General features: G+C 44.1%; 1 protein-coding gene across 1 annotated transcript in view; it reads right to left on the bottom strand.

The window, feature by feature from the left end:
- Positions 1-20,639, bottom strand: part of BAZ1A (bromodomain adjacent to zinc finger domain 1A) — a 110,916-nt gene that overhangs the window by 3,353 nt on the left and 86,924 nt on the right. Inside the window, exons 20-25 of the mRNA XM_088457061.1 lie at positions 13,261-13,409; positions 12,763-12,858; positions 12,354-12,601; positions 11,754-11,935; positions 7,105-7,598; positions 47-192 (exon numbers count right to left, since the gene is read on the bottom strand). Coding sequence (XP_088313187.1) covers positions 47-192; positions 7,105-7,598; positions 11,754-11,935; positions 12,354-12,601; positions 12,763-12,858; positions 13,261-13,409 — 1,315 coding nt within the window. The remainder of the gene's footprint in view (positions 1-46; positions 193-7,104; positions 7,599-11,753; positions 11,936-12,353; positions 12,602-12,762; positions 12,859-13,260; positions 13,410-20,639) is intronic.

Raw genomic sequence — 20,639 nt, forward strand, 5'->3', positions numbered from 1 at the left:
TGTAATATCAAGTCTCACAGCTGAAACAGCGCCCCAATTACAGTACCTGGTATTTAGACACCAGTCGCATGAAAGGCCAACTGTCATTGTGTCGCACCAGCTCTACTACCAGGTGTTCACACGCAGATAATTCATGGACGCCATGTTGTCTCCCAGAGCTCCTCCGATTTCCTGGCTTCATTGAAGAATTATCTGGAAAATGTAAATATATACATAGATAATAGAGACAAACTTGAAAGACTTCATGTACACATTTTTCAAGCCCGTTGTGCTATGGATAGGTTGTAAAACCTTTTATAGCATCAAATTATGTAAAACAGTGCACGATCTGCTGGAAGCGAAAAAGGTCCCCCTGGCAGCAGCCTCAGAGGAGGTCCCAGCGTTCTGCCAGCAACCAAGCATCAGGATTGATTAGATGTCCCCAATATGTATTCAGTATGAAAGCAGGAGACCTAAACTGCAAATATAGCTGCAAGTGCCGTGTGTATAGCAGCAAGGCTGCGCTAATAATAATTATATATATATATATGCATACATATACACACACACACACACACACACACACACACACACACACACACACAGTATATGCCATAAACACAACACTTGGGAGTTATATTTAATGGTTTAGAGATGCATCATCTACGCAAAATACATTCAGGGCATTATATGAAGGCATACTATTCCTACTGATTGCTATATTATGTTTTATCAGTATTTTCCATGCGTGTCTAATATATTCTACTGAAAGGATTTTGTCAATACAACTGGAAAACAATCAGCTCTAATTGTCTCCTACTTGTGTCTAAACACTGTAGTCCACAATGTGTATCTAATATGAGACAGTGTGCTTATTATTAAAGGAAGTGATACATTTATTTTTGTCAGTACAAATTCCTTCTTTATTTGATTAACACCGAAAATGAAATAAGGAAAACAGGATTTTGGTACTTACCGATAAATCCCTTTCTCCGATTCCACAGGGGACACTGGAGTTCAAGACAGTGGGGTATAGACGGTGGTAGAGCAGAGCCTGGCACTTTAAATAATTTAGAAGTGTGACTGGCTCCTCCCCCTCTATGCCCCATCAGCCCCAGTTTAAGAACTGAGCCCGAGAGGAGACGGAGGACAACAGGAAAAAAAAAAAAAAAACGAGGAAAAGGAGAAGACCACAGAACGGAACAAGACCGACTGAAGTAGAACAGAGGAACCCACTGCAGGGAACCCTGCAGTCACACAACTATAGAAACCAAACAAAACGGCAGGTACGCAGCGCTGGGCGGGCGTCCAGTGTCCCCTGTGGAATCGGAGAAAGGGATTTATCGGTAAGTACCAAAATCCTGTTTTCTCCTTCATCCACTAGGGGACACTGGAGTTCAAGACAGTGGGGACGTCCCAAAGCCAACCTCCCGGGTGGGAGCGCGGAGAACTTGCTGATCCCTTGGCCAAACCGAAACAGGGACCGCCAAGAACCTGAGGCCCAGCGGAAGCTGAGGAACAAGTGTCGTAGCACAGGAGACAAACACTACTCCTCACTAAACAGTCACAGAAAATTCCACAACTTACAGTGCAAGTCAAAAGGAACAGAACAGCTGTTGAGAGAACAAACACAGGTGGGAAACGTCAGAATCTGTAATCTCAGCTGAAATAGACCAAACCGGACTGTTGGTGGCAGAGAGCCCCAACAAGAATCCATAGGAGAAGGGCAGTAAACGAGCACAAACTCGAGAACCTTACTAGAGTCTAAACAGGCAGCTGCAGCAGCCGCAGACAGCAGAATCCCAGCACTGCTGGACATAATCGTATATATAAAAGTATAACAATACCAAACTACAGATAGAGCTGATCCTGTCCACAGACTCCCAACAAGAGTATGCAGGAAGGCAAAAGACAAGACTGAACAGTCGCCCCGAACCATCCTTGAGGTCCAACTACAACACAGTTGTTAACCAGTGGAAGGGCTAGACCATAGAAGTCTCCAACGAGTGGAGATCCCACTGGGCGTGAGACCGAGGCAAAAGAGAGAGAGAGAGAGGATTGAGACTACAATACCTTTCAGAGGGTCAGACGGAAGTACAACCCATTTTGAAAACAGGGATAAAACAGGAGCTGAAATGCTGCCGTTAAAAGGAAATAACAGACAAATTCCAACATGATGTAAGTGCGTAGTCAGTACCAACTGCTGGCCTGAACACAGTATGAAAACAACCAGGAATCTAACAGTAAAACAGCACGAATGCAACAGCCACCCAGGGAGAGCTATCAATATAGGGAAGCATCCCATACAACAAGGCCAGAGCACTAGGACAACCATGTGAGTGTGATAAAAATATCAACAGATACTGAACAGGAACCCAACCAGGTCCCCTGCGCGGATCACACTTATGTAAAGATGTGCAATAGCCTATAGGTGTGCTTCGGTCCAGAACCTTAACAGGTTCTAGTAGAATAGTGTCGCCAATCCAGTGTTGTAATTATGCACCACCCACACTCCAGGAAAACTCTAAAGTGTAGAGCCAACTGATTAAAAGAGCGGATGGCTGCTAGGACAGCAGCTAGGGTGCGTAAGGGAGAATAAAGCTATGTATGTCAGGTTGCATGAATTAGGAGCATCATCCGAGGCATTAGTAAGCTCTTACCTTTGAGCGACCAGAATCCCTCTGGACGCTATGTAGAATGTCACTGACCTTTACCATCACACAGCAACCCGCCACGTTAGGTATAGAGAGTAGCTTCAGTGGGCTAAGACCAATTGCTCTACAGCACAGACTTCAGTCTGGAGATGTGCAGTAGAAAACACTGTGGAAACTAGCAAAATTTTAGTCGAGACAAGAAGGTCGTAGAACAGGACTCTATACCTGAGCCTGGTCCATTAGAGACGTGTATCTGTATAGCAGTGTTAGATTATACATACAACCCCAAAAACGGTCTGCTAGTTTAAGTATCCTTGCATAAATATTTCTATTGGTGAAGTGCGTCTTATGCCCACCAGTCTAATATAACTCAGGTCTGACCCTGCCTATATCGGCAAGTGGCCCTAGGCCTTCCAGATATGAATTGTACCTAAGGGCACTTTAGACCCATTTTATTGAGATATGCTACAATAATATGTAGTACCGGAATAGATACTGAGAAGAGTACCTGTACTTAGACATAGAACGAGTTGGTTATCCCAAGTAAAGAAGGGAGATATCAATAGTGATAACCCCAGTAGTTTAAACAAAACACAGGTTTTGTTTCCCAATTATTAGGAAATATTCATACAAGAAATGGGCGTCTTACAAGTTTACTACCCAGTGCATCACTGTAATGATAATAGGTCCCCCGAAACGGGGTGCCGTATAACTGGCAGGAATGGAACTAAAACTCCAGGAGGGTGGAAGTACATAACTTTATATACATGTGACATGTCTAGGATCCATACTAGAAGCAATGCCTTAGAGAATTGTGACTATCACCATGTAAGCTGCAGCACATGACTAGTTTATAGAGCCACCCTATAATATTAATATGTAGGGATATAGCCTACAGCTTCTGGTAATCCCAGGCGGCTTCCCTTGTGTGGATTATAGGTAAACCTAATGATTGTGGAAGTATAGGCATTCTACCCATATACACAAATATATATATGTATATGCACACACACAACCCAATCCCCAGGGAGAGATAGTGTAAAGCGTAGTCATTATACAAACTACCGCATCAGGAGAGTCCAGCCTCCAAACGCAGCCTCCTTCTATCAATATGCTAGGTATTAGACATAAATTGATAAGAACAGATCCTACCGCTGCTCCTACGGTAAGGAAAGAAGCGATATCCACAATTGGATACGCTTACCTACATACAAATTTAGTAGGTGACGTAACATTTTAAAATTAGAACATGAGCAATAATTGAAGCCATGTGTGTTATACAGCAGGGCTAGTATAAAACACAATAGACATACATAGACTGCTCATGTGCCGCAGGTGGCCGTCATTCTGCTACGGCGTAGGGGCAGGATATTTTAGCAGTGTGCTGTCCCAGACTGGTTTCGATCCTGGGACCCTTCTGTTACTGGCGTACTCGCCTTTTCAGATGAGCCATCTTAACACCAGATGAACCCATTTTTTGAAGTGAGAATCAACAGGAAGACCCCAGCGCTGTGAGGCAGCAACGCCAACAACCACACCAGCTGCGCGTCACTAACCTCTTCCTGTATGTGCTGCCAAAGGGAACACATGATATAAAAAGATGCACCTATGCATACCTTCTAAGGTAAGCACAGAAAACAGGGGAGAAAGGTTTTAAGACCAGCCTAAAATGGTATCCACAAATGCATGGGAAGCCAATGTGAGGCATAAGCCTGGGGATGGGACGCAAAAATGTGCTAACCTTGGGTGAAGGGTATGCTATGACCATAAGTTCTGGCAGCAGCACCATAACAGTGGAGCTAATACACCATGAGGCCATGATACATAACAGGCCCTTAGATTAATCTAGGCGCCCTATGTTACAGAACGAAGGGGAGCCTGACTGGGTAAACCAAGTGGCGCTGCAATTGGCAGGACTGCGTTTGTGCACCGGTCCTGGAAGAATGTCAGCACATCGCTTCTAGCCGTGATGCATAGGCTGAACAACTGGCCCCTTTCAGAACCGCTTAACACGGTGTCATAGTGGAAAAGCGGGATAGGGCTAGTCTACCGCTAGCGACCAGCTATCCACTGTAGCTAGTACTAAACTCCTGTCATACAAGGACAGGCAACCCTTGCTGAAGCACTCGCAGTGTGGTAGGCGTAAGGGACGCGCGCTAAAGCACTTCCTGCTGCAGGTAGTGCCTGAGCTATACTGCTTGTGTGCAGCAATAACTACTGTCCTTAAAAGGGAAGCAGGGAACGCTGTTTGATCATGAACACCACGCTGTGTGTGCGCAAACTGCTACACTTCTCAGCATAGCGCTGCTAGCCCCCTTAATCGTATAAGCGGAGTAGTTGAAGGTCCGGTCAGTGCCGGGAATACGGGGAGCCATCAAGGCTCCTGACGCAACACTGCGCATAAACCAACGTTTTTCCTGCAAGACAGGAGAGGGGCTAACTCCCGGGAGCACTGAAGTTGTGCTGCTGTGGTAGCAGCGTGACGTCATACAGCGCTGCATTGTATAACGTAAGGCTATTAGCTCTATGCTATGCAGTAGCTAACAGGGAAGCCTGCTCAGCCCAGCCAGGAGCTGCGGGACGCGGCATCTCCTCCTGATATTTAGATGAGGAGAGAAGCTGATAGCTAAGGCAGTGCTGCCAGCACAGGGAGAACATACAAACTCCACACAGAAATGGCAGCGGCAGGATCCGAGCCTTGCGCTGGTACTATTAGCCTGTTACTATAGACTAGGGATAACAGGGAAGCCTGCTCTGAGGAGAGCTGCTAAATAGCCAAGGCAGTGCTTGTGCTTCCTCCCTTGCGGCGTACATGCTATGCTGGTACCTGTAGTTCTTCTACTGTGGATGCTTCCATGTGCTGCAAAACAAGCTGTAGCATAGGGACACCTTGCTGTGTGTAATGTCTCCCTGATGGTACACACTTGTGCCTGCCTACCTCCTAAGCTGGAGATACCCTAGCCCGCCTGTTATAGTGCACACAGCCCAGTTGGAGTGCACTTATCCGGAGAGTAAATCCAGAAGTCTTGCATAGCGGGTGCACAGGGTGGGAGGGTGAGCGGTGCAACGGGGACCTAAACGCTGCCATCGCGCCACTCCCTATAATCAGAGACCCGGACACTGACCACTGTAAGCCGTGTCCAGGACTGGCCGGCTGCACAGAACAGGCAGCCTGATAGAGGAAATGGTAGGCATCCGCATGCGGCAGGCGTTCAGCGCGCCTACCCCAGCGCTACACATGTACCTTCTGTAGCGAGGTCTTGGCAGGAGGGAGAGCCCGACTACAAATGGCGCCGCTAGATAAGCAGGACGCGCCATTCGGAATAGGCGGCTGATGCTATGGCCGCTGGTAATAAGCTCCACCCCCGCTAGCCGAGACCGCGATGTCCTGTCAGCGTTACATTAGTAACTGGCCGACTATGGATAAGCCCTAGACCCGGACACTGCCTGCTGAGAGCAGCGGCGGGTGCTGGAAGGAGCCATTAAGTCGCGACAGCCCTGCAGCGCATTCTTCGGGCCCACTTAGCACCTTCTGTTACCCGATAAGGGACTCGGGTGCGTGCGGGGGGGATTGTCGGGTCTCCTAACAGTGACATTATGTCACTGAGCCCAGCTATGCATCCACTGCTCCTGCTATCAGGAGCAGTGGTTATACTTACAACTGCTGCGGCCGGGATGCTGGGCTGAGGGGGCGGCGAGGAACCCGGACACATGCCGGTGTCAGCAGTGGCGGGTCCTCGCAGAGTCCGATGACTCCAGGTGTGTGCCCCCTCCTCTAGGTCACCGGACACAGGCTGCAGTAGCCGTGTGGTGCCTTTCCCGGCGGCTCCCACGTAGCAGGCAGACTGCCACAGTAAGCAGCCTGCCTGTCCTCAATGCTTGTCTTAAAAACTAAAACTAAATAAGAAAGGCTGGAGACAGCCTGATGTGCGACCGGCTCTCTCGGGCACATTCTAAAAACTGGGGCTGATGGGGCATAGAGGGGGAGGAGCCAGTCACACTTCTAAATTATTTAAAGTGCCAGGCTCTGCTCTACCACCGTCTATACCCCACTGTCTTGAACTCCAGTGTCCCCTAGTGGATGAAGGAGAAAGGACTGTGTGTTCCTCTTTGGTGATATATGGTGACAGGTTGGAAAGGAGGAGGCCAAGAGGACCTGCAAGTGGGACTTAAACTGAATAGGGGCAGACAGAGCCCCAGATAGCAGATAGGTAAATATGTGCGCAAGTGAACATCACCTGGAAATGAATTACCTCCTACGATGTACTGTATATGTATGAATCATTAAAACAGAGGGAAAAATAAGCCATGGAGCAGTGTACAAAACCAAACCATTATTATTCAAAAGCACTGAATTAGAGGACATCACTATGCAAATAGAAAAACAAAAAGAAATTAAATAATCTTTCTCCTTACGTGCGAACCCAAGTGGACCAGCCATTGTTAAACAAGAAAGTGTTATAGGACTCACCTGTTGACATGCGCTTCTTGCCCCTTCCTTTGGCTTCCACCTGGACAGGTATAGAGTTTTGGAATTGTGCCTTTCTTCCTTTGGGTGTCTGCTCAACATTATCAAGGCTAAATGGACGGAAGGCGAATGGGCTGCCTACTGGCGTGTTGTCACCCGATGCCAGCTTTTTTCCTCTTCCTCTACCCCTACCCCTACCCCGTCCAGGTACTGACACAAGAGCAACAAGTGATGCTTCATGTATGTTTGCTTGCGAACTGCGAACAGAAAGCCGTGAACCAGGACTTTTCTCAAATGGGGGGGCAGACTGTACTTTTCTCACGCCGCCTCTTCCTTTTGGAGTTGACAAAACATTTATGGGAGTGCCTTGTTGACTTTTAGGAGACTTCCCATTGTCCTTTTTTCCTGAGCCTTTTTTACGTCCTGGTTTACCACCGGTTTTTCCGCCCTTAGTCTTTAATGGTAGTTGCAATTTAGGTCTCCCTTTCTTTGGTTTACTGCAAGAAGGAGAATATGCAATGAGAATAATGCTAGCAGAAAGTGTATAGACATGGGCCATATAATATTCAACTTTCAAACAGATCTGTTAATTACAGAAATAAATCAAGAAAACACTCAAAATAAAATCATTCAGCCTAAGCGGTAACTGCAGTAAAGTTATGTTTTATTCTTGGACGTAGGGATTATTACTCTCGCATTCCCAGCATATTTGATGCCTCGGTTCCATTTTGCCATGGCAGAAGTAGAGTTGCCTGAACTCCTCATGCACAATGACAATTCCCAATCCTATAAAGGCCTCTTCTAATCCTTATCCTGGTTGTATACAAACTACTAATGCTCTAAATCTATATAATTAACTTGAAAATGTAACCCAGTTGTTGTCGGCTGGTGTAGTTTGATAAATATAAGTTACTGCTAACTTTAGCTATGTTTTCCAGGTTTCCTCACAGAATCACAAGTGGAGTAATTAGCTCCACCTGTGGATCTTTTAACCACTTAAACAGTTTTTCTAAAAACCGCTCAGAAATTATGAGTGAATTAGGAGTGAATTTATACAAAATGATTTCATACAAAAAAAAGTTTGACATATTGATAATTTTTTTTTTTTTCTTCTTCAAAACATTAGATCACTACCATGGGAACAACAGAAACATAACAATGTTAATTTTTACAGCGGCTCCAGGTACCCCAGGTGGTGAGGGGGGGGTGTTAATTTACTTTTACCCAGCAGCTGCTGATCTCTGCAGTTGCTGGGTGGGGGGTCCTGTTGTGCTGACCGATCAGCAGCACAGACACTGGGGGAGGGTGCAGGCACGTAGAGGGACCGGAAGGTCCATCAGAGCAGCAGCTGCGGGAAGATGCTCTTTCTGTAGCCGCCCTCACTTTTTTGCCACCAGATCAGATAACGCACTGAAAATCGAAAGTACAAACTGACAGGCGCTAAAATATTAATATTTATTAATGATGTAAGAAGACCACAGTAGAATAATTGAAATAAATATACAAGAAAAATTAAATGAAGATAAAATTAGAATCGAAGCAAGTGATACTAAAAAGACATTGTAAATACAATTAAATAGAGAAAATGGATGAATTAAGCTGAAACAATATTATGAATGAATGAAAAAATTGTATGGATAATTCTAAATAGAGGTACATAGAATCTTAGCTAAACAGAAAAAACGAAGATGCAAGATGGAATGTAGAATGAATGTAGCAATATAGACAATGTACAATGACTTGTTATAAGCACAATAGACACAAGTAACATTGAAAGTGATATCGTTGATACATAGCTCTTAAATAGTCCGTGTTTACATGGATATAAATCAATGTCTCTCATACATCTCATGAGACTATAAGAGAGTACTGTTTAGTACACCATGGTAAAAGTATTCCAGCCTGTATGGCACAATGTGGGTTATAAAGGGGACTGCCGATGTCCAGTAATATTCTGCAAAAAATTGAAATATATATATATAGTATGAATTATGCCCTTGGAGCTGGGATTAGTAATTGTTCGTCCTGAAGCGTATGGCTGTTTAGTGTTTAGAGCCACTCCTGATACGAGTAGACTGCACAGCCGAAAATAACTCTGTTCAGTGTATCAGAGAAATAAAAATGAAAAATTGTGCACATTTAAGCATGCATGCTTCAGAGGGTTGTCACTCACAGTCCGATTGTGACCATATATCACGCAGTGATCCTCACTAAGGACGGGACGTGAGACCGCAAGCCGGGCAAGTGAGTCACTGGCCTCTCTATACGGAGGACGAACAACCACACTGCTCACCGACGGGTGATTGCATTGGAACGGATTCCTCTCCTCCTTGGATTGCTGTGAGGCCACTGCATGTGAGAGCTTAGTGAGGATCACTAATGCTGGGCATACACTGCCAGATAAAATGTCTGTCAGACCGACAGACATTTTATCTGGCCGACTGCCAGCCGCAGATGTCCGCGGCATACACTGAGAGAAATCTCACAGTGTATAGCCCGACATCTGCGCTCCGCCCCCGGGGGAGGAGACATTTCCCTGTTCCTTCCGTAGGAAGGAACACAGGAAATGTCTATCTGTCGGCTGCGCTGGGCATACACTGCCCGATGCGGCCGACAGTTTACCGGGTAATATCGCATCGGACGGGCATGCTGGACAATCCAGCATGCCTGACCGAGCAATATTTAACCCTCAGTCGCCCCCCCCACGCTACAATTATCGCGGCGATACGCCGATATCGGGCGGATCGTCCCGATAATTGTAGCGTGTATGGCCAGCATAAGGAGGGTCCAGTTTCCTCCATTTTTCTGACGGCTGCTCTATGTTATATAGTAATTTCCTGTTCCTCAGTATACTCCCCACCTATCCTTTGGTCCATTGAGGTGGACATAGTCCAGCGCCTACTTTTGTTTGTGTGTGAGATAACGCACTGCCCTGGTGTGGTCTGAAAAAAAGCGACCATGCCAGGCAAGTGGGGCAGGTATTTTGGCGGACTGTACGGATGGGACAGGTGTTTTCAGGATTGCAGGTGTAAGTGACAGCTATATTTTTAAACATTTTTAAAAATGCACTTTGACACAAAAATATACTTACACCCCATTTTAATGTACCCCTAATTTAAATACCGCATTTTCCTCAACAAATATTGCTTCCTATTATTTTTTCGCTGTTAGAGAAAAGTGCATATAACGGCCATGGACACAAATTAAAAACCCCAAACCCCTTATGGTCACAAACACTTTTACACTATTACCCTTATTTTAAGACTATATGTTGTCAGATTCTGCGGATCGGAGTGACATATCGGACAAATTTGTCTAGTGTGTACCGATGATATGCGCGCTCCCGCAAGCCGTTAGCAACATCCCCCGTCTGATGTGTAACAAGCTTAAGTTACTTATTTTAGGGTACAGGCAGATGTCCCCATTTTCACCTGCACGTTTCGCCGCTAACACAAAGAACCTTTTTCAGGCGAATGCCACATTGTGTCTTTAGCAATAGAATTGTGCAATCGAAGTAGCCGCGAAAGAGGCGAAAAGTGACGCATTCGGGTGAACAGTGGCAAATGTTTACACATGCGAAAAGATCGTTTTCGCGGCTAATTGAATATCCCCCCCATAGTATGCATTTAGACCAGGCAGCAAAACAATTATTTTTGTCCGCAGACCGCATGGGTAGACCATAGTCATAGGAAGGGACCACAAAAAACTTAAACTTGTTTAAACATGTAAAATACATAGCATTTATTATAGGAAGAAGAGACCCATGATGTGCAATTATGCCAGACCTTTCAACATTGCTACAGTATAAAGACTCCATGAAGACACAAAGATATACGCAGTCTGACCTAATATCTGAAAGCTGGGTCTCGCAGTGGCCGAGTGATGGGGATAGAGCAATAAGGAAAACCCAATGCATAAGTAAATATTGAAATTTCATATTATATATGTAATTATGTAAATGTATCTGGACCAAGGGATTAATAGTATTCACAGAGAGGAGAGCTTGGGTGCAGCCCAGCACGTCCGTAAGTGCCAGGCACGCCCCCAAGAGTGATGAAAAGGCGGCACGTCTTAAAGACACAGCCACTTTTCTCATGGCCACGCCCCCTTTTCGGGCACACTCGCGCTAGAGTGCCCTTTCTAGGTGCAGCGCCGGACCTAGAGTTTAACACTATCAAATGTGTCGACGACCAAAGAGAAAGTACGCCCCCACACTATAATAAACCACAACCTGACCTACTTATTGCCAGAGATGGGAAAAGACACGGGGGAGAGAGAGGATCCACTTTAAATGCCATCTGGAGATGTTTTTATCTAGACCACATGTTCTCAAACTCTGTTCTCAGGACCCCAAACAGTGCATGTTTTCCAGGTCTCAAATCAAATAAATTAGCTCCACCTGTGGATCTTTTAAAATGTGTCAGCAAGTAATGAACACACCTGTGCACCTCTTGGGTGATCTGGAAAACTTGAACTGTGTGGGGTCCTGAGGACCGAGTTTGAGAACCACTGATCTAGACAATATCTACTTAATCTAGAAGGAAAGCTAATCATTGTTTCGCTGCCAAGGAGGATTGAAGAGGAAAATTCTTGCACAGTTTAAGTCATATGAGAATCCAGCATGTAGAAGCTTTACTTCCGGACTGGCTCACCTCTCTTCTTCAGACATGACCATCTCTTCTTCATATTCAGATCCCTGCTGAATTTCCTCGTCTTCAGTCACATCCTCCTCTTCTATGGCATCACTGTCCACTAAAGGCCTTTCACGGTCAGGCCTGCGGGCCCTTTGTTTAGGGCGGCATTCTGGACAGAACCAGTCTCCTTCAGGAATGTACTGGGGGAATTACAAGAAATATTGGTCCACATGAAACACAGCCAGATCTACAGCACTTCTGTACAAGTGCTTTACAAAAATGTTATTTGACACATTATCTAACCAAAGATATTATCAATAATTGTCTAGTTTTTTATTCAGGACCTTATCATGAAGCAACAAATGTATAATGCATAAAACAAACACCAAAGCAATAAAACATATTACACAGAGATTGAACTTCATACTCCTTACTTGCAAACTCAATGACCACAATTAAAAACACACAACTATGGAATGATCATATAACTAAAAAAGAAAGCATAGTGGATTCTGGGAACTAGATATGTATTCCATTATTACCATAAATAACTAAATAAAGTTTATGGTCAATAGAATAGCAGAAATGATAGCATTCGGTGCATTGTACTGTGCTCACCTTCAGCTTTGGCCTGACACAGTAGATATGGTGTCCTCTCTCGCAGCCATCACACAAGAGCATGCTCTCTCCATCTCCTTTCTTTCGGCACATCTTGCACCTGGCATTGAGAATGGAGCGGGACCACAAGATGCTGCGGTCCAAAGTGGACAAGTGCAGGAAGATTTGAGACAAGCTGCCAGATGACAGTAGTGATTCCCGCCAGCGATCCAATACAGTCCTTTGAACACGGCCACTGTCACTAGCATCTAAAGCAAGAAATAGGAAAAGTTAACCAATTAAACCAACGGTACAGGTTACCGTCACTTAAGGTTTTTGTTTTACTTCTAAGAAGTTCACATATCCTGATTCTGCAATCGAATGCATCAACAACATTAGTAAATGGGCAAAGTAATAAAACACAACATACCATCTCTTTCACTAGTTTGATCATCGTCTCTTTTTTTCTTTTCTTCCTTCTTTTTTTTGTCTGATTTAGAGTCCTTTTTATGATCTTCTGCATCTCCTATACAAGCACAAGTTACATTAACAGATCAGTGACATAACTATAGTACTTAGGTTGGCTTCTCTCATCGTCTATCTTCTATCTGGATACCCTTTGTGGACACAAAATTTAGCTTAAAATGAAAACACTGACAAAAAAAAAAAACTAATAAAAGAAGAGGGAAAGCAAACCAATAATATTTGGAATCCTCTAGCCTCCCATTACAGTGCACATGTTAAAAATATACTCTAACAATTGCTGGAGGCACATATCACTGTCCTCCCTAAGGAAGGTAAAGATCCCACCTTATGTCCTAGTTAAAAATTATGTTAGGCTTTGCCTCATGAGGGAAACTACTATATCACATGCTGTAATAAATCACCTGATTACATCTATAGTAGAACCTATCCAGAACCTACTTACCAAGAGGGGATTTTAAGTACTTGCGTTCCACTCCGTTCTCTATCTGTACTAATGCTCGTGCAAAGTAACGTATTGAATTAGTCGCTGACTGAGGAGTGCTGGCATTTGTTGATGTGTCACTTGGGGTGTTATTTTTCAAACCATGCAACCTACATAAAAAAAACAGAAAACAACACTATAGCTATGAACCTCTACGAAAACAATATTCCAGTAATGCAATAAAGCATGAAAAAGCTTGCAGGTAATGATAGTTACTGAAATTTCCTTTGCCTCTTAAATAAATTTATTATAACGGCAAGACTTGTACATGGTAAATGATGGTCATGTATTTCAGTGGTTAATGGAAAATTCAATGAGAAACTTTTTGTTGTAGAAATTCCTGCACTGCCCATCTAGAATAGCTGCAGGAGTGCCATACTTGGGAGAACCACAGCTCAAGAAAAGTCCCTCGATAGCTCTTGCTGTGCTATGATGCTAGAGTGAGATGGAGGTGTATCACTCGACCATTGGGCAGAACAGGCATTGTACCCATGGCCATTCTGTTAATAGGGAATAATTGAACGTAATATTAAAAAGTGTCTATTAGTTAATATCTTTAAACTTGTTCCAGTATATAAATAATGCATACTTTCTATTACCATAAACTTCAAACTTGCTTATAGTTATTGTATAACTCGTCTATCAAAGATCGTTGGTTCTAAAAGAATAGGAGCAGAATCTCTGCAACAAAGTTGTTAAAATTCATCATATGTGGCAATGTAAACTATTTTGAATTATAAACAGATTTTATCTGTGTTTGAGGGAAAGTCAAGCTACTATTTGCAACAATCACCACCAAAAGGGCGTTTTTTTCCCCCATGTTAAATGATAGAATGCACAGTTTTTGTACCAAAACACTAGATTTAGTAGTTTATTTTTTTTGCCACAAGCGCAAAATAAGCATGGAAGTATGAAAAGAAGCAGGAATGGAACATGCTAAGAACATTGCTTACTGAATCATTGATAGAAACCATCAATCCTCTGAAGGTAGCTCCAGCAGGAAAATAATTAATTGGGATTAGTAACAAAACATGCAAAGATATTGTCTTAACAGTGCATATTCTACAAGGGTGGCTCAATAAGTAGGTTAACAAGACCTCTCACATGTGTAATGTTCTCTAATTCATTCTAAATTCCCGCCAGGCCAGAGCAGGCAGACCCCTCTTCTTCCCCTCACGGCCATACTGTCCCAACATCAGTTGTAAGACGACAGGGCTGGCGGAAACATTGTCAAACGAGGTGCGTAGTGTGATCAGATTTCTTTGTCTAATAGGCACACCAGCAGCTAACATTCATTGCCAACTTGTCAAGGTGTTGGGTGATGACGTCATACACGGAGACAGGTTTGGGTACGGTGCGCTGCCTTTGATAACAGCAGGTCAGACGTTCAAGATGAGCAGTGATCCAGCCAAGCACTTCCACCACAGATGGCAATTTGCGGTGCATTGAAGGTCTGATTCAGTGATATTGCTGATCAACTGAACATCTCAGTGGGTACTATGCACAACATTGTTCATGAGCAACTGGGGTACAGCAAGGGTGTTCATGCTGTGTACTGAAGCAACTCACAGAAGATCACACAAAAACTAGGGTGGGATTGTCTCTCGTGCACTTGACGTGGTACCATGGAGAAGGGAGTGCAGTACCTGCAGCGTATTGTTACAGGCGATGACATGTGGGTGCATCGGAGAAAACAAGCATCCATGACAAGGAAACACTCATCATTCCCACCTTCAAAGAAATTCAAAACAACTCCATCAGCAAAGGTGGTCATGGCAATCGTGTTTTGGGACCACAAGGGCGTGCTTGCTTGTTGATATTCTCACCATGGTAGAAACTGTGAATGCTGTCCACTATTGCGACACATTGAACCGGTTGTGGGGGACAATTCGTCGAAAATGTCACACTCAGCCAACCGCACGTGTGAGTTGCTATGCCACTACCATTGGGAGGTACTGGACCATCCTCCTTATAGTCCTGACCTGGCACCAAGTGATTTCCATCTCTCTGGACCATTGAAGAAGCACATGGGTGGAAGGCGATTCACAACAGACAGTAAAGTTGAGCAATCTGTCATGTCCTGGCTTCAGGCGCTTGACACAAATTTCCTCTATGCAGAGATAGATGTCTCCCATGTACCATTGGAACAAATGCTTAGACAAGTGTAGGGACAATGTGGAAAAATAATCTGTACAAAAGCCATACTATTGATTATAGAAATATAGGAGTTGAATAAATTTAAATCAATGCGAGGTCTTGTTACCTTATTTATTGAACCACCTTCGTATAAACCCCCAAACTCCATTTCCCACTTCAAGTATAAACATGTAAAAACATATTTAGAGACAGAAAACAAATTGGCGCAAGCTGTTACAGACACTGGATACTGAATTAATAACAGCACAAAATTTATAGTAGGAACCTACTTTAATCACTTGTAAATTGTCAACCAACTTAAAAACAGAGCAGTGGACTCTTAGAATGACTCATTTCATATTGCCAGTGCTTTTCTGAGAGTGACATGGTTAGTCACTGTCAAGGACAGTCAGGGGTTCAATAACAGGCAAGATGCCCATGGTGAAAAGGCTTCTGCCAACTTAATTTTTTTATTTGAGGTGTTCTAGTTGTATTGATTTGCATAGGGGCCCTGTCGCGGGAGTGGCCCACATGACCAGCAGCGCTATACAGACTGGTGGCAGCAGCGCCCATCACTCACACAAATGTCACCAGAGGAGTCACAGGTCTGGTGACTTCCGGTGCGCACTTCATATCCCCCCCACGGTGGAGATGCGCCTGTCCGAAAAGGGGGCATGGCCTAATATAGGGGCGTGTCCTCGTGGGAAATTCCGGTAGCATCACTCCGGGGGCATGCCCAGCATCCCCAGAGATGCTGGGCTGCCCCCAGAGACTACTGCCTGAACTGTTGGCTCCTCCTCTGTGTGACAGGAACAGAGTGCTGTAGGTGAATGTCACATTGCAGCACCCGCTCCTGTCACTGAGGAGCAAACATTTTAGTGTCACCCACTCCGAGGGAGACACCTGGGTGAGGTCCATACCCCCATGGTGATACCACTGAATGTCACCATGTGCCCTTTGCACAGACAGCTATGTAGCCTATCCTATTCAAGTGAACACAGGCCCAAAACACCTTTCCCCCCCCAGCCAGGGCCGTAACTAGGGTGGAGCGACATGTGCCATGGCACTGCAGGGGGCACTGTTTGGACCTTCCAACTTTCCTGTTTATTATCACTCACTTGTAGCTTCCTCTTTTTTTTTTTTTTTTATCCCCAGCATCTCCTGGCTTCCCCTCTCTCTTCCCTGTCCCTTTTTCAGGGGTGGGGTGGGGTGGGGGGCAATGCTCTCTCTGGTGTAGTTACGGCTCTGCCCACACCCCTTACAAGCCGTGCATATGGTGCCACACCCATCTCTTGCATTCATGTCAATACATTTTGTTTTTGTTATTGCTCAACTTTAATTTGATGTACCAAAATAATTTTGGTTATTTCTGGGAATTTCCACTAAAAAACGATGCAGTTTTCATGAAAATCAGTTCAGTAGTAACAACTTGGAACAAGCAGACAGACACAACATTCATATTATATTAGTATATAGATTTGTATTTCTATTTAAAAAGTGCCCCAGAAAGTTTTTCCTGTCTTTTTTGCCTCTCTGCACTACTATTCATTTGTACTTTACAAAACTCTGGGATCATCACCAAGCCAGTGCCCTTACATATTTACCCTACTAAGAGACTCTTGTTCGTTTAATATATTTTGTTCTCATACATTGTGATACTGGTGCGGATTCAACATTTATTTTCCGTTCAATAATGTTTGATAGGAACAATCTTATTTGTTTTTTGGCACCCCAGTCAGATCACACAGCATTCAAGTAGCTGCTATCTGGTATATAAACAAAATCCAGTTAACATGACTGCAAGTATATCAATGGAATTTCTCCAGCAGTCCCAATGTAGGGCAGGAAAGGAAGGATCAGGTCTCACCCGTCTGCCAGCAGTATTTGTTTCACCTAAACTGGATCTATAACATCTAGTTTACACTGAATCCTTTAGTGCTAGCAAAAGCCAAGACAAGGGTCTCCCAAAGCTAAAAAATAAAACAGAAACCAGCATATTAATACTTCCACTAAATACTTTTCATTGGGCTCGATTCTATTCAGCGCAAAGTGAATAGCGCCGGGAATCAGCTCCTAGAGCTATTCAATACACTGCGCTGCTAATCCCGACTAAGGATTTGGGGGACACTGAACACTAAGTATATAGACCCTCCTTCATGACATTGGCACCCTAGAATATTTAAAAAGTGTGAAGGGGCATACACGCTGGACGATGTGCTGAACGATAGTGGTGAAAGATATTGGGTGTACACACTGAACGATATCGTTCAGTGACATCCTGCCACATCCCTGAACAGGCACTTTGACGATAGATTCAGATTGGCTTCATGTTTGCATAACAGCAAACAGTTAACGACCAACAGGAGCGCGCATCGTTGGTCATTTGGTGCATACACACTGGATGATATGAATGATATATCATTGGACAATACTTTTTATCATTCACTTTTATCATCTAGTGTGTATGCCCCATTAGTGCCTCTCTCCCATTCTTATTTTACTGGAGTTATTTATCTAATCAAGCCCCACAGGGTTACAAAAGAAGCAAATTAAATGCAACTCCCTGAATTTTACTTTTGCAAACCTTAAAACAGGTTACCTAGAATGTAAAGACGGAGGGCATGCAGTGTCCTCCAATGGATTTAGAGAAATCTAATTATTGTAAATATATCACCCCTTTGAAGGAACAATGAAACATGGGAACATCCCAAAGTATCAGAAGAATAACAAACCGTTTATGCGTCTTTAGCCACAAACACTGAACCTGTAAAATTTGATAAAAGCATGGACTGAAGACTCCATGGCTGCTCAACGTAGTGGTTTAACAGAAGCACCATGCCACATCTCACAAAAGGCTTCCGTTCTGGAGGAAAGGGCCACAAAGTTATAAGCAACAGGCTTTTCTGCCATCTGCCAACCCCTCTTAAAAAAAGAATACTGAAGATAATTCAATATTCTATCATCAAGAGACCTAACAACATATACCTTCAAGACCCTACTGACCTCTAAAGACTAGATAGATCCTGACACAGTGCTGGAATGACTGTCTTGATGGATTATGGAAACCACTTTAGGCTAGAACAGTGGTTCTCAACCATAATGCAAGTAACCCCAACAGGTCATGTTCTGTGGAAGCAGGTGGGATCATTACTGGCCCAGCAAAATAGATTTACCCACCCCTGCATTATTGAAGAAATACACAACACATGAACGGTTGGTGGTACTGGTGACTGGTTGAGAACCCCTGGGACAGAAAGATAGTTTAGTGCACAGTACAGCATTATCTTCATAAAAGATCATGAACAGGAATCCATCAGGATAGATATCCCCAGTCCTGACACCCACAGGGCTGTGGAAACTGAAGTAATAAACCAAAAAAAATTTAAATCCACTTTAAGACGTTCAAAAAGGATATTGCTCTAATGCCTTAAACACTTAATTGAAGTACCAAGTGGACTGAATGGCGGTCAAAAGTACACCATACTCTAGAAAAAAAATCTGAATACGGAGTACTATTTCTCAGGAAAAAGAAGGCAGAAACCTAGAGAGCACAATTTTACCCTGGAAAAACAAAGGCAACCAAGCTAAAAGTAAAAGCAGGAACTTTGTCTCACACCAACCAACAGTTCTTCCAGACTATAAACATTTCGCACATAAGTTTCCTTAAACGGAGAAAGCCTACTATAACACTACCAGAGAATCCCTTTCTCTTCAGAATCATAGCTCAATAGCCACATCAGTAAAGCCAGTATTGCCAAGCCCTGATGATAAAAAGGCCCATGAGTAAACCGACCAAGTCTTTGAGGAAGATGTCATAACAGACCAGTTGTCCATGTACTTGGAAAGCTAAACTTGAAGCTTACGGTTAGGTTTGTTCTATGCTTCACACCTGCAGAAAGGAAGGGACAGCATCTGCTTTTTCTTCCATTTGATCATCGCACTTCTAAGTTCCATGACTCCTAACTGTTATGGATGTGTAGTGCAGGAGAATATCCAACCCATGCCATCTAGTATAATCCTAGTCAAAACAATGTTTGATTCTCAGAATCAGATCTCCTCAGGTCTGAGCTAAGGTAGAACTTTCTGTGACTCTAGAAATCACTCCAGGGAAAAAGACACTTTGGTCAAATCAGTGGAGAATTTAGGCAAAGACTGCGCTCAACTGGTTTCTCTTGCAACATCCCTAAGGGATCTGATGCCCCTTGGCTGAATGCACCAAAACAGGGTCAGTGGAGACTGCATATGGAGGAGGAAATGCCAAGTTACCCATAGAATGCACTTCCCCCCCAGGGCCCAGCATTATAGCGGCCATCGCCCAGGAGGATGCCCATCTCTGCTATGAAGTGTCTAGTGTGGGGCAACTTATTTTGGCTGCCACCACATGAACTCTGGAGTTCTTAACATTCCTCCTGCAGTTACACGAATATCAATAGAGGGAGGCTATAAGGAGGCGCTGAAGGTATAGTAAATAAGACGCATGTATGTCACCACAATGTCTACTTCATAATATTTCCCTCATGTGGGTTAATATTCAAATCACCCCCCCACACCCCGTAGTCCAAAAATAAATTAAAAAAAAACAAAACACCTGAATCCACGCCCCGAAGAATTTGCTACAATTTCCTGGTTCATGTGGAAGCGTAGCAGCAGCACAGCCCTATAAGGGAACGGGGAGTGACACGAGAGGGCACTCAATCTGACACTCTCCGGGCCGACGTGATGGCAAGAAAATAAAACCTGTAAGCCAACGCAACTCAACAGTCTGCAATGGTTCAAAAGGGAGCTGACTGAAGAGCCCGAAGAACCAGGGGACAGGTCCCAGGGAGCCACAGGTGACACAAATGATGGCTGAACAAGAACTCCCTGGAAGACGGTCGCACATCAGGCAACAGCGCAATCTGTCTCGGAAAAGAAATGACAAAGCGGAAACCTGGGCCTTTAAGGAAGAGAGCCGGAGTCCCAAATCTAGACCTGTCTGTAAAAAGGAAAAGCACAAGGGAAATGCGAAAAGACCTGGGGTTAAGAAACCAAGCAAAATAGGTTTTCCAAACTTGGTGATAGATTCTTGCTGAAGGAGGTTTTCCTAGCATTCAGCATGGTACGAATGACCCTTCTGGAGAACCACTTCGCTCTTAAGACGGATGTCTCAAGAGCCACCCCTTCAAAGTGAGATGGGCCAGATCTGGATTGAAGCATGGACTCTG

The sequence above is a fragment of the Taudactylus pleione genome, unplaced genomic scaffold (genome assembly GCF_031769625.1).
Source record: "Taudactylus pleione unplaced genomic scaffold, aTauple2 ptg000737l, whole genome shotgun sequence".
In the NCBI taxonomy this organism is placed as follows: domain Eukaryota; kingdom Metazoa; phylum Chordata; class Amphibia; order Anura; family Myobatrachidae; genus Taudactylus; species Taudactylus pleione.